Raw genomic sequence first — 14,851 nt, forward strand, 5'->3', positions numbered from 1 at the left:
TTCTCATGTGGTCAGAGGAGCAAAATAGTAAAAATTCCCTCAAATAGCTTTCAGTATAGTGAGGAAGGTAAATAGTCAAATGAATAATTTCAGGGCAACTTGGTTAGAACAATAAATACAGTGAGTAATTTCAAGGCAACCAAAGGTGTGTGAAGTACAGTCATAGAATAAAGAAAAGAATGATGACTTTTCCTCGAGGTTTGTATCTGAACCTTCACTGGGGTTCTTAGGGTAGTTAAGAAGGTGAGGATAAGGCAGAATTCCCCATAGGGGGACAAGCTTTTCCTAATAGTAGAGAAAGTCTGAGACAAGGGAAAGTTGTGTGGTAGGAAGATAGAGGGACTTTAGGTCCTGGGAATCATCTTTTTTTTTTTTTTTTTTTTAACCATCTTTATTGCGGTATAATTTCTTTACAATGGTGTGTTAGTTTCTGCTTTATAACAAAGTGAATCAGCTATACATATACATATGTTCCCATATGTCTTCCCTCTTGCGTCTCCCTCCCTCCCACTCTCCCCATCCCACCCCTCCAGGCTGTCCTGGGAATCATCTTAATGTAATAATAGATAAGATTCTTTCCCTAGGGCTTGAGAAGCCATTCACGCTGCCCCAGAAGAAAGCAGCAGGCCAGATAGTTAAAAATGAGAAAAAGTTTTTATTTTTTGTTAAGTAAGATAAGGAAAATTAGAGTTAGGTAATTAAAGCATAGTGGGAGAAAGTGTTTAAATAATGTTATAAACTTTATAGTATTAGTAAATGTTCATTTAAATATTTACATATTTAAGTAGTAAGTTTGCATTTCTAGTAAAAGCATAATTGACCAGATGCCTTTGCAGATGGATAGTCTGAGATTCTGCATTGCATACATAGAGGAAACCTGCTTGTTACCTATATTGCTTTTGTTTTCTGTCCCCCACTACTACAAAAACTCCCTGAAGATGGAGATAACCTGTCTGCTTTGTTCATGGTTGTGTTTGCAGCAGGTGCCTGGTCTGTGTTGTTGAAAAATGCTTGTTTAGTTGGCTAATGGCCACATAGACCTGCAGCCATGATTCAAAGAGCTGCGCACCTCCTTTGTGTGGTGATCAGTGAGCTGAATTGCAGGGGAATGTTGGGAAGGAGACAGTCTCTTAGGAATCTAACCTTTTCATCCTTTCACCTCTTGGTGTTATTTTTTAGTTCTAGTTTGAGACTTTGTTTTCTCTTGCACTGTTTTGTTTCTTTATAACAGCTTACATTAATTTTCTTTTTGTTTCTTTACTAATGAAAACAGTTAAAATTGTTAAGTACTGCTATGCCCCAAATATTTTGATTTTTAGTATTTTATTATTGACTTTTTTTTTGCTACTTTGGTGGTAAAATCATATGGTCATTCCTGGGTGGGACATGGGAGGGAGAACTCTATATTCTCTTCTAAAATAGGAAAGCTGAAAATAATACAATAATTATGATTTTCCAGCGGCTGTCATTTCTGAAATCAGAAAGTACAATATTTTGACTTTCAATTTAATGATACCTTATTTATTTTACAATATAAAAGTACTTTCATGTATATGATTTTATTTAATCTTATGAGGAGGGTATCTTTGTTATCATTTTCAGATGAAGGAAAATCTGCATTTTTACTGTTGGATAATAAAGCCCTTGTGTGACGTCAGGTTCTGTGACTAGAAGTAGAGAATATTGAGGTGGTGTAGAGAGCCCCTTCCACTCCACGCAGTCAGACCAGCCTTGATTTCTAAGCACTGCTTTGGGCAGAGTACATCACCAGAGTACACCAGGATAATGAAGGGATTCAGAATGATGCTGTATAAGAAATGGTTGGAGGAACTAAGGTTCTTTAGTCAGGAGTAGACAGTCACAGGGAAGGGGGTTGGATGTATTCAAGTATCAACTCTAGGGTGGGAGCTTTAACAATTTTTATAAACAGAATTGTCCAGAGATGTAGTAAATTGCTGTGTGGGATACCTTCTCCTGTATAGTAGTTTAGTCTGGATAATGACTTGGCATTTTAGAGGGAATTTAGGCATGTGTTATTGGTGCCTCTTATATTGCTGCCCATATTGGTGCCAAGCTCTCTGCATCTAGAAGCTTTTAAGTAGGCCTGGGGTGTGGTCCAGGAATCTGTTAAATTTGAACAACCTGGGAACCCCTGGACGTGATGACTTTAAGGTTCTCTTCCAACCCCAAAGTCTAATGCTTCTCTGATACTCCAGAATAAAAGCTATCTAATTATATTTCCCTGATCTGGAACTGGGATTGGTTTTCAGGAAGGAAAAAATATTCTAGGCTATAATGTTAACATAGTTTTTTCTTAAGCGTTTGCCTTTTTTCCTCCTCAGTGTTTGCTGCGTTAGCGAATATAGACCTGGCTTTGAAGCAGGGATCTGCACTGGCCTTGTTCAAGATTCTGCAGTCACCAGCTCTGGGCCTTCGAGGACTGCAGCAGCAGAATAGTGACTGGTACCTCAAGCAGCTCCTCAGTGATAGACAGCACAAGAGAGAGGTAAAAGTACCCTGAGTTGCACCTGCAAGAGTTTATATATGTCCTTTTGAATCCCATGCTGTTGTGTCAAGGTATATATGGGGCCTTTTTTTCCCCCTAATATAACTTTTTCTCCTGCAGATGAATTAGGCTGTTTAATATACTCAGGTAAAGTACACATCGTCTTCAGCTCTCTTTTGCTTTTAGAGTTGTAAATCGTCTTTTAAAATAAACATTGCCCATCCCGGCAAGTGAATCTGACCACCCCTTCACTTGAAGTCCCTTAAATCCCCAGCTAAAAGCCATTGGGGAGAACCTGAAATTTTTTATTCTTACTTCAGGAATTTCTACTTTTAAAAAACCATACCTGATGAGTTTCCTCTGGCCAACACTGGGAAAGTACTTAATGTGCAGTAAAAGTGGACTGTGTGGGATTGTACTTTATGGTTTTCTATTTTTAGAACAAATATGAGGGGATTTCTTTTTTTTTTTCTTTTTCTAAATAAGGACAAGTATACATTTTACAAATCCTCAGCATTGGCCGGAGAAAGCAGCATTAATGTGCTAATGATTCTACAAACATTTTATCTCAGAACATTTTGATGCTCTTTACAAAATATATTTTTTTAATGTGCTTATATCAGGCGAGTCACTCTACCCGAGATTTGACAAGGGCATTCGGCTCTCGCTCAGGCTGCCGCATTGGCTGTGTGTAGCCTGAAGCTGTCTCTTATGCCTGTGGCTCTCTGTCCCTAGTGACTGCTGTTGAGATATGAGAACTACAAGGCCCGGAGGCCTAGGCAGGAGTCATCTTTACCTAAGTGTTCTTTGCTTTTCTCAGGGTGGTCAGGCTGAGGCCCTGCAGAAGGAGGAGCTACAGTCTGGAGTGGATGCCGCGAACACTGCTGCCCAGCAGTATCAGAGAAGTAAGAGTCCTCTCAGCTGCATGTCCACTGAGATCCTGAGTAGGGGAGGAAAGTGGCTTTGTGTCGTTGAGGGACCTAAGGTTAGATTCTTTCATTCCTCACCCCACCCCAAGGCTACTAGCTGCAGTCAACTGCCAGGTACCTTTGGTGGCAGAAGGGTTCCTCCAGTTTTAAAAGTAGAACTGGAGTCAGTGTAGGCTCACTTTGGCTAGGAAGCTCGTGCTTACGTGGTTGGTTAGGGAAGCATCTGGAGGAGACAGGACTAGGGATTGATTGGCAAGATTTGTATGTTGAGAGACAGGAGAGAAGGGTGTTCCTAATATGGGGCAACAGGGGAAGAGGAAGTGTGAGCAGAGGGACAGAAGATGAAAGATGTATTATGGAACAGTGGGTAGAATAAAATTTTTGTAGATGTTTTAGGCTGAGTTGTATAAGATAAAGGCTTAGAAAGATTGTGGAAAGCTTTGAATGGCAGCTTAATAAGCTAGTTCTTTGCCAGGCTCCCCCCTGTAGGGGAAGGACGTCTTAGGTAGAGCGTAGTGGTGGCAGGCAGGATGATTTGGAGTGGAAAGAAAAAAGGGGTGAGGAGAAGAGGAGGCTGCTTTTTAGAGACAGATTTATTGAGATGTAGTTCACATACCATGCAGTTCACCCTCATACAAAGGAGGCTGTTTTCTAAAGATGAAAGTTCTACTTCAAAAGTCATGGCTAATAGCTTATCCACAGAATATAACTTTCTTCTGTGAAAATTGGCATCTGCTTCCCCTCGGGCCTCTCAAAGTCAGCTGCCTTTGTGACCTCCTTGTTTTCTACCCAGGACTGACAGCAGTGGCAGCGATCAATGCTGCAATCCAGAAGGGTGTTGCTGAGAAGACTGTTATGGAGCTAATGAATCCCGAAGCCCAGCTGCCCCAGGTGTTTCCATTTGCTGCCGATCTTTATCAGAAGGAACTGGCTACCCTGCAGCAACAGAGTCCTGAGGTGAGTTAACTGAACCTGTGCTGTTTGTGAGCAAAACAGTGGACGTGATTTTAAAATTTAATACCCACTTCTTGGTGTAGTTAGGTAGAGGGGTTTTTTTTGTTTGTTTTGTTTTACTGGAAACTTAGACTCGTTATGGTTTTATTAAACTCCTGACCTCCCTTGGTATTCCAGAATGTCTTTCCTTACTCTTTCCTCCCTCGCTTTCTGTACAGCATAGCCTCACCCATCCTGAGCTCTCTGTTGCAGTGGAGATGTTGTCATCGGTGGCCCTAATCAACAGGGCGCTGGAATCCGGAGACATGAATACAGTGTGGAAACAGTTGAGCAGTTCAGTTACAGGCCTTACCAATATTGAAGAAGAAAACTGCCAGAGGTGGGTGCCCAGAGTGCTGGGTTGAATCCATTAGGTAGCTGTCACCTCTGTCTTTCGTGTGCCAACACTCTTATTTTCTTTGCAGGCATTGTGACTTCAGTGTGATTGTCTTTTATTTTTTCTATTTTGATACATTTTATTCTTTACTATGCTGAAGGTTTTGTAGTAAATTACAGATATAACATTCCACTCCTAAATTTATAAGTATGCTTATTTAAAACAATGAGGATATTATATAGCCAAAATAACACTCTTATACCCTGACAAATCAACAGTACTTCTTTAATACTTTCTAAACCTAGTCCATTTTCGTACTTCTTGTTCCAAAACTGTTTGTTTTTTCAGCTGGTTTGTTCAAACCAGGATCCAATCCAGGACCACATGTTAACATCTGATTATTGTGTCCCTTTGGTATCTTTTAATCTAGCATTGTCCCTTTCTTTATGACACTGACTTATTAAAGAGATGGGGCCAGTTGTCCTATAAAATGTCCCATCTTCAGTTCTGGTTGCTTCCTAATATTTGGTTTATTCCTGTAAATTGTAAATTAGGTCTAAAGACTTGTCAAGATTCAATTAAATATTTTTGGCGACGTGTGTTTCATATTTTCTCATATCAAGAGGCATATAAAATCTGCTTGTCCCCACCATTAGAGATACTAAGGGACATTAATCCCTCCATTGCATATTTATTTTTCTCCCTTATCACCAGAACATAATTTTTTTTTTTAATGTAACTTTTTTTTTTTTTTGGCTGCCTCGGGTCTTCGTTGCTGCTCGTGGGCTTCTCTCTAGTTGTGGCGAGCGGGGTCTACTCTTCGTTGCGGTGCACAGGCTTCTCTTTGAGGTGGCTTCTCTTGTTGCAGAGCATGGGCTCTAGGCCTGCGGGCTTCAGTAGCTGTGGCTCACAGGCTCTGGAGCCCAGGCTCAGTAGTTGTGGCACACAGGCTTAGTTGCTCCGCGGCATGTGGGATCTTCCCGGACCAGGGCTCGAACCCATGACTCCTGCATTGACAGGCATATTCTCAACCACTGCACCACCAGGGAATCCCCAGAATATAATCTTTTTTTGTACCTTTTGCAGCATCAAAATGTCCAGTTCCCCATTAACCATTCATCTAATATTTTTAACCCCAATTGATAATCCTTGCCTAAATCCATATACTTTCAGTAAGAGTTGCTGAATGGTGATTTGTTGATCTGTCATTCCTTCTGTGTTTGTTAGCTGGTGTATGGCCTTGTTTCCTTGTCTTTAGAGGGATTGCTTGAGCTGCTGCCACTGACTCCAGAGTTGGTCTTACTTGGAATTTAGAACATGTAATATAAATAGGCCGTTAAGAATAAGTGATATCCTTGCATTTTTACACTTTGCTCAAGGTAACTCCTCGGTCCCAAAGCTGACCTCTAGAATACATCAAGCTGTTGGGGTTCCTTAGCTATCTCTGTTCCTTGGATCCTTTGCCCCCATGTCTTCTCATTCCTGTCAACCAAAATAATCCTGAAGGTCCCTTTTCTTATGTTGCACTTCATTGTCTCTTTTGTTGGGGGAATGGGGCAGGTATCTCGATGAGCTGATGAAACTGAAAGCTCAAGCAGATGCAGAGAATAATGAATTTATTACATGGAATGACATCCAAGCTTGTGTGGACCATGTGAATCTTGTGGTGCAGGAGGAACATGAGAGTGAGTAATCTACTTCCCGTCCCCCCAGATAATGTCACAGTTACAGATAATGTGATTCCATGAGCTGGTTCTAAACACTTCTCCCGGGAGGATTTTTGGAAATTGGAAAAAAAAAAAAAAAATCTATCTAAAAAAGCTACAGTTGTATATTGTTTTCGAAACACCAGGCAACTGCTATGATTAGATAAGTATGTAATAAGAACTAAAATTTTCAGGAGGCGAATTGAACATGATCTGTTATTTTTAAATGCTATTATAAGAAGTGGTTCTGACACTGACTACCTGGAGTTAGGTCATATTGCACAGATTGAGGGCACAGTCCTCCCCAAGACTCCTCTCACTTTAGACACCAGCCTTAATCTCTGGAGTTCCCGGGTCACCACACTTCTGAAAAACTGGCTATGTATTCAGGGGTTCCCTCTATCCCCTCAGGTTCAATAATTGGCTAGAATGACTCACAGAGCTCAGGAAAGCACTATACTTACGGTTATAGTTTTATTGTAAAGATTACAAATCAGGATGAGTCAAAAGAAGAGAACAGGAGGGCAATGTCTGGTAGGGTCCCAAATTCAAAGCTTCTGTATCCTCAGGGTGTGTTGCCCTCTCAGCCCATTGATGAGTATCACAACCAGGGAAGCTCACCTGAGCTTTGGATATCCAGAGTTTTTAGTGGGGCTTCGTTCCATACAAATAATGGATTGAATTATGGCCAGCTATTGGCCAAGTAATTGAATTCAATTTCCAGTCTGCTTCTCCTCCCTGGAATAGCTGGGCTGATATTCTGAGATCACATGGCTCAAAGCCCCAATCTTCTAATCACATGGTTGGTCTTTCCAGCACGACCAGCCCCTATCCCAGAAGTTTCTAGGGGCCCACCAGCAGTCACCTGGTTGGCATAAACTCAGGTGTGGTCCTAGGGGCCCACTATGGATAATGAAGATACTCCTATCACTTGGGAAATTCCAAGGGTTTAGAGCCTCCTTTCCAGAAACCAGGGACAAAGACCAGCCAAATTTTTTATTATACAACAGAGTCTTTACAAAAGTAGTCCAATTGGATGAGATAGCTGAGGAGTGACTATTTCTAGTTTTAATTAGTGTTTCCTGTGAGAAATATTCAGTGATTTAGTGGGAAGAGCCTTCCCTTGGAATAGGAGACCCTGAGCTTTGATTCTCTTTCTCTTACTTGTTTGCTGTGTGGTGTAGGAGAGGAGATTCCTAAGACTCATCTTTTTTTTTCTATAAAAATGTTGAACTAGGTGACTTTTTTTTTTTTTTAATTTATTTCTTTTTTTGGCTGCGTTGGGTCTTCGTTGCTGTGTGCGGGCTTTCTCTAGTTGCAGCGAGCGGGGCCTACTCTTCGTTGTGTTGCATGGGCTTCTCACTGCGGTGGCTTCTCTTATTGCAGAGCATGGGGTCTAGGGGCATGGGCTTCAGTATTTGTGGCACGTGGGCTCAGTAGTTGTGGCACAGGGGCTTAATTGCTCTGCGGCATGTGGGATCTTCCTGGACCAGGGTTTGAACCCGTGTCCCCTGCATTGACAGGCAGATTCTTAACCACTGTGCCACCAGGGAAGTCCCACTAGGTGACTTTTAAGATCCCTTGAACTCTTGACTTTTTGTGAATCAAGAATGGTTTTGATCACACATTGGAGTATACTTGAAAACTATCCTTTATAAAGCCAGTTTCATCAAAATCCTCATCACTCTTAAGATAGGGCAAGTAAAAATAAAACAAAAGGACTTGAGATTTTAATAGGAATATGGATATAGGGGAGTTTACTTAGATGAAAAAAACCACTAAATTTAAAGGAAAAAGATTTAAATGCTGCTTAATATTATGGATGACAAATTGTAGTTTGAATCATGGTAACTCTTGGATAGAGGATTTATGGTCACTTACCATGTTTAAAGACTGTTTTATTTATACAATTTCTTAATCTAAAAAATAACCTTTTGTCCATTCATATTTAGGGATTTTAGCCATTGGTTTAATTAATGAAGCCCTGGATGAAGGTGATGCCCAAAAGACTCTGCAGGCCCTGCAGATTCCTGCAGCTAAACTCGAGGGGGTCCTTACAGAAGTGGCCCAGCATTACCAAGACACGCTGATCAGAGCAAAGAGAGAGAAAGCCCAGGTGAGTGGCACTAAATTGTTCCTTTTTGTTCCGAGAACTTCATCCCTCCTAGAACGGAGATAGAGGTAAGGGTCTTCTCTCAATGACTATTTCCTGGGCACCCTTAGATTCAGAGCACTGGAGGGACGCATAAGAGTCATAGACTCTGCCCTCCAGAAGCTTATGCTATTTTACATATTTGGTTTTTTTGTTGTCCTTTGTTGTTATGGTTATAGACACATCTCTTGTGTCTCTTTAAAGAAATTCTCTATTGAAATATAAGATCCAGAAAAATGTGTCAGTTATTTAAGTGTACGGTTGTATAAATGTTCAGAAGTAAGCATACCTGTGTAATTGGTGCTCGGATTATAAAAAGCATTAAAAGAAACCCCCTTATATCCTTATTCACCTCCCCACTCCCCAGGAATAAACCACTATCCTGATTTATTCTAGCACATGTCTTTTGGTAAATATATGTATGCATTTCTGTTAGGTATACATTTGGAAGTGGAATTTGTGGGTCATAGGGAATACATATGTTAAGCTTTAGTAGGTAATGCCGTAAAGTTTCTTTTTTTTTAGTTTAAATAATGGCTTTATTGAGATATAATTCACATACCATACAGCTCACTGTTTTGTAGTGTACAATTCAGTGGTTTTTTCGTCTGTTCACAGAATTGTGCAACCATCACCACAATCAATTTTAGAACATTTTCATCACCCCCAAAAGAAACCTGTGTAGGTAGTCACTCCTCATTTCTCTCAATCTCTCCAGTCCTAGGTAACCATCAGTCTACTTTCTGTCTGTGGATTTGTCTATTCTGGACATTTCGTATAAATGGAATCATACAATGTGTGGTCCTTTGTGACTGGCTTCTTTCTCTTAGCTTGGTTTATCCAAGCTGTAGCATGTATTAGTATTTTCTTTTTACTGTTGAATAATATTCCACTGTATGGCTGTACCACATTTTATTTATCTATTCATGAGTCAGTGATCATGTTTCCACTTTGTGGCTATTAGGGATAATGCTGCTATGAATCTGTTCTCCAAAGTAATTGTAATACAAACCCATCTTTTAAAAAGTTTGTCTTGCCTCTCAGCTAGTTTGTTGAGGAAATGGATGAGATTTACTCCTTTTTTAGTCCTCTTGCTGAATAGGAAGTTGCCATGTTGCTTTAGGAAGCCCTAAAAGACATTCTTAATTCAGGGGGTCAGATTCCTTCTGGGAAGCCAAAAGTGGTAAAACAGATCAGGGCTTTTGTGTTAAGGGAGCTAGTGTACACCGACAGCCTTGTGGGCTCTAGAAGTTTGGGTTGTGGGGGAGGAGCTGTGGATAATATAATGTTGATAGATCTCCTTTGATTCCATTGTCATGAGAGTAGTTGACATTACTGTGTCCTAAACATATAAGTGTAGCAAGTACCAGGTTCCTTTTAAGAGGGTCATTGCTGGGCTTCCCTGGTGGCGCAGTGGTTGAGAGTCTGCCTGCTGATGCAGGGGACACGGGTTCGTGCCCCGGTCCGGGAAGATCCCACATGCCGCGGAGCAGCTGGGCCCGTGAGCCATGGCCGCTGAGCCTGCGCGTCCAGAGTCTGTGCTCCGCAATGGGAGAGGCCACAACAGTGAGAGGCCCACGTACAGCAAAAAAAAAAGAGGGTCATTGCTATGCATGTCAGTTGATCCTGTGGTGAAGGTTGAATCACAACCCCCATTTTGTAGCGAGGAAATCTAGACAAAGGCATTAACTGATTTTACTTACTCAAGTGAGAAGCGGTTGGCTGTAGGGAAGCTGTAAATAGAGGCCTGTCTTTGATATCAGTTTACTGGATCAGAGCTTCCCAAACTTGACTGATGACTAGAATGCTGTAAAAGTCATTTTAAAAATACAGATTCCTAAGCATTAATTCTATTTCTGCTAATTCAGAAGCTCTAACCTGGGGCCTGGCTGCAATGATTCTCTGTAGGCCAGTGGTGGTAGTGTTATTTTTTGCTGCCTTATTAGTCCAAAAAGAGTCTTATATCCGATCCAACTGACAGAGGAATGGGCTTTGAAAGAATAAGCTAGGTCTGAGTCCATGTCTAAAAAAGGAAAGTAGATTGAGGATATAATTTGTACCAGCTCTCACGCATGTGATGGGCCTTACTGCTCCTTTTGTTTGGATCATAGGAGTTAAACTTTTATTAGAGGATGTGACTAGAGTTTGAAGCATTTCCTTTTGCTGTGGAATAACTTTTCAGAGTTCATCAAAGGCAGAGGAAGGGGAGAGTTAGAGGAAAATGTGCTTAACAGTGCTGTGCTCAGATGGGTAGACTATACTTTAGGTGTAATTGTCTTTTTTTAAGCCTCAGCTCAGCTTTTAAGTACCTCTTGGGAGTAGTTTTAAAAATAATCATCTGAGTTCCAAATTTAGCAAGCAAAAGATCTTAATTTGAATTTGATCTGTTTTTCTTGTAATATCTTTCTGTCTGGTTTTGGTATCATAGAATGAATGAATTGGGAAGTGTTCCTTCCTCTTTTATGTTTTAGAAGAATTTGTAGAGGATTGATATTAGTTCTTTAAACATTTGGTAGAATTCACCGTTGAAGCCATATGGTCCTGAATTTTTGGTTTTGTTTTTGTGGGATATGTTTTGATTACTGATTCTATCTCTATATTTGTTATAGGTCTGTTCAGATTTTCTTCAAGTAAACTGCCTCTTTCTCTTTGCCTTTAGGGAATTCCATTATGCATATATCTTCTCTTTACTCAAATCTGCTGAATCCCTCTAGTGAGTTTTTCATTTCAGTTATTGCATTTTTCAACTCCATAATTTAATCTGGTTCTTTATTTAAAAATGTATATTCTCTATTTGGTGAGACATTGTTCTCATACTTCCCTTTAGTTCTTTAGATATGGTTTCCTTTAGTTCTCTGAACATACTTAAGAGAGCTGATTTAAGTCTTTGCCTACTAAGTTCAATTTGGACAGTTTCTGTTGTCTGGTTTTTTTCCTGTTTGGACCATGCTTTCTTGTTTCTTTGCATGTCTTGTAATTTTTGGTTGAAAGCTGGACATTTTAATAATAATGGGTCAACTTTGGAAATCAGATTCTACCCCCTCCTCAGGGTTTATAGTTGTCCCTGTTTGTATCTGCCGTTGTTTGTTTAGTGATTTTTCAAGTCTGTATTCTTTGTCATGTGTGTCCACTGAAGTCTCTGCTTGGTTAGCTAGTGGTCAGCTAATGATTAGTCAGAAATTTCCTTAAATGCCTAGAACCAATAAAGCTCCTAGCCTTTGCTGAGGGGCTTTGTGTGTGTTGGGGCATGCCCTCGACTCTCAGCCAGGCAGTTTACAATTTTGCTTTACCCTTCACTTCATGCTTGCCCAGAGCCTCAAGGTCAGCCAGAGGTCAGAGCTTACAGCCTTATCAGATCTCTTCTGAGCATGTGCATAGCCCGTAATGCACTATGACCTTCTAGATTCCCATCCCAGGAATTTGTCAGAGCTTTTCAAAGCTCTCTGTGGACATCTCAATCTCTAGCTTTTCCTTTTAAGCTTTTTGGTTAACCTATTATTTGCCTGAGTTTTTACCCACTGCCCCAGGCATCTGTGATGTGAAGCAGTTACCTCTGTTTTGGACAAATACCCCTGGAGAAAAGGCTGTTTGCACTGGGCAAGCTCTAAGGTCAAATAAAGACAGCCTAGCTGTGGTCTTCCAGGGAACTACCTAACATGGCAACTAATGACAGTTCTGTGGGAATAGATAGGGCTTTGAAGGAGGTAGGTGTTTATGGGGTGGGGGCGGAGGGGGGTGGGCAGAGCACAAATGGGAATAGGGCAGTTTAAGTGCCATAGGCCTCACTGTTCTTACTGAGAGTCAACTGTTCTTGAATAAACTCTCTGATTGCTGCAAGCCTTTGGTTCATTTCTATAGTTTTGAAAAAGTTGATTCTGATGACTTTTGTCAGTGTTTTTGTCGATTTTATGTTGGAGGGGATATTCAGAGGTCCTTCCTCTACTGTTTTCACCATTGTCAGTTCTCTCTTCATTTAAATTTAGTGCCTTTGGAATACTTGTTAAAAGTAGATTACTGGTCACTGGGTAGTATTGTTTGAATGCCAAGACAGAGATATCAGGAATTCTCAAGGAACTCATTTTATAATTACAAATATGAATGATTTTTAAGTCTGGCCTCTCCTCCCCCACTCCACAGTCTGAGTGTACACAGACAGGCATACATGCCTGTAGCTAAAAATCAGCTGGTGTGCACTGACATGGCTGTACCAGTTGTTAGAATATTGAATACTTTTGTTTTGTACATTGCTCCTGTCCCAGGCCTCCCAAATGTGTTCCACCCCCAGTTCTAGCTCTTTCCCTGAACTTCCGCTATGAGCAACTGGAGGATTAACACCTAAACCAGCAAGGGGCCATAAGATCTCTGCTCCACTCTGGTTGATCAGTGCTTGTGTTGATAAATATGTTGTATAGATTCATGTGTGTGTGTTTACATGTGTATATGGTAGGTATGGAGTGGTTTATATGTATATATAGCATAGTTTACATATGTGGTGAGCGATAAAACATATTTATGTTACACATACATGTATCTATAATATGTTACATATATATTATCAATACATATGTGTAATATTTTATCAATCATGACACACGCATCCATGCCACATATAATAGGAGAGACTTTTAAGGAGGTTTTAAGGGGTGAGAAGTGCCCTTTGCAAGTGTGTGTGTTTGTGCTTTCCGAATATATACACACATATATGTATGGTAGCCATTCTTTCATCTCTTTTCCCTTTCTTTTCGCCATATCTTGTGGCTTCTCCACCTCTTTTACCTCTAGTCATTGCCCACTCGTTTGGTTCTTATCTCTGGTCCCTATCTCTTTACCTCTTCTAAAATGCAGTCAGTGTGCTTCTAAGTGTCAGTCAGAGTTGTTAGGGGATGTTATTTCAGTATATAGCATTTTCACATTAAATCTATTTTATCTCAGTATTCTCCACAATATGTCGTTCAGGGTTTTAACTCTCTACTGAGTGATTTGAGTTAATCTTTAGAGCAAACTTTAACAGGAGGATGTTGGGTTTTGTCATCTTATTCGATCTAATTGGAGCAGAGAGAGCCTGTTCTTTCCTCACACTGGGATGAGCAGGTGTATGTCACCGATCTTGCCTCCTTCAGTCTGGTGAGGGGTATTTCTATATATCATTTTCCCCTGATGTACTGCTCCATTGTTGTTGTTTTTTTTTCCTCATCTCACACCACAGCTCTGTACCTTGTTTCTTAGGGGGGAGTATGTATGGAAGTGTTTGCTTTAATCCTTCTGCTTTAGTCTGTCCAGGGCAGAGAAGACAGAACTCTGAATGGTCAGAAATCATGATAAGCTGCACCTTTCTCTGGATGCAAGGAAGGTTGTGCCAAGCCCCCAAGCTTTGCTTACAGTAGACTCTGCTCAGAGCCGTCTGACGCGTGCATTAGCCTAAAACTGAGCCAGAAGTGGCCTGGTTCTGTGGAAATACTTGCTTTGGGGGTGCAAGGGTTTTTATGCCACTTCTCTTGGAGACTGCACCTTCAGCCGTCTAGCTTATGACTTCTCAGTTTAAGTTGTTGCTGACTCATTGTATTGTCTCGTATTGAAACTATTGCTTAGCATTGCCAGTATTTATTCGTATGACTCTAGGAAATTGTGTGTGGCCATTTTCTATTTTCAGTAACAGAAGCTGACCAGTGGTAGAAAAGTGCTAAGTTCTGCAGCTATTAGGTGACTTGTTCTTGCATTCTATTTATCTGGTTACTCTTTTCCTTTCCCAAGACTATAAGCTTCTTAAATTGGGATGGTGCCTCTTATGATTGTAAGTTAAATGATCTTTCTAAAACTCTGAAATACAGAGACATCTTTCGATTTCAGATGCCTTCCTTTGGCCTTACCCTGTCTCCAAGGCACTTTATAAATTGCGGGGGTTTGTGACTGCTTGGCTCTGCTGAGTGAAATATTGTGTATCTCTCCCCAGTAACGCAGGAGGAAAACCAAGCCTCCTCTAAGGTTTTGCACTTCAACTGCTGGGCCTGCAGAAGGCAGTGAAACTTTCCATATTGCCCCACAGCCCAGACCCTGCCTCACCTGGCAACACAGTTATAGTTACTGATCCCAGCCGCCTCATTGGTGCCTTGGCAAATTATATTTACATCAAGTAGTCTCGATGGATTTTTGAGCTACTATTTATCCCAATTGCTATTAGCTCAAGCCTCAGGAACAGTTACTTTTGTTGGGTCTGTCAAGATTGCCTCA

The 14,851-nt window shown here is 40.8% G+C and overlaps 1 protein-coding gene across 1 annotated transcript in view; it reads left to right on the plus strand.

Moving 5' to 3' along the window:
• The window catches only part of IQGAP1 (IQ motif containing GTPase activating protein 1), a 100,295-nt gene that overhangs the window by 52,537 nt on the left and 32,907 nt on the right, over positions 1-14,851 (plus strand). The window contains exons 10-15 of the mRNA XM_024766470.1: positions 2,343-2,506; positions 3,327-3,411; positions 4,229-4,392; positions 4,608-4,768; positions 6,326-6,450; positions 8,424-8,587. Coding sequence (XP_024622238.1) covers positions 2,343-2,506; positions 3,327-3,411; positions 4,229-4,392; positions 4,608-4,768; positions 6,326-6,450; positions 8,424-8,587 — 863 coding nt within the window. The remainder of the gene's footprint in view (positions 1-2,342; positions 2,507-3,326; positions 3,412-4,228; positions 4,393-4,607; positions 4,769-6,325; positions 6,451-8,423; positions 8,588-14,851) is intronic.

This window comes from Neophocaena asiaeorientalis, unplaced genomic scaffold (genome assembly GCF_003031525.2).
Source record: "Neophocaena asiaeorientalis asiaeorientalis breed wild unplaced genomic scaffold, Neophocaena_asiaeorientalis_V1.1 scaffold346, whole genome shotgun sequence".
Lineage (NCBI taxonomy): Eukaryota > Metazoa > Chordata > Mammalia > Artiodactyla > Phocoenidae > Neophocaena > Neophocaena asiaeorientalis.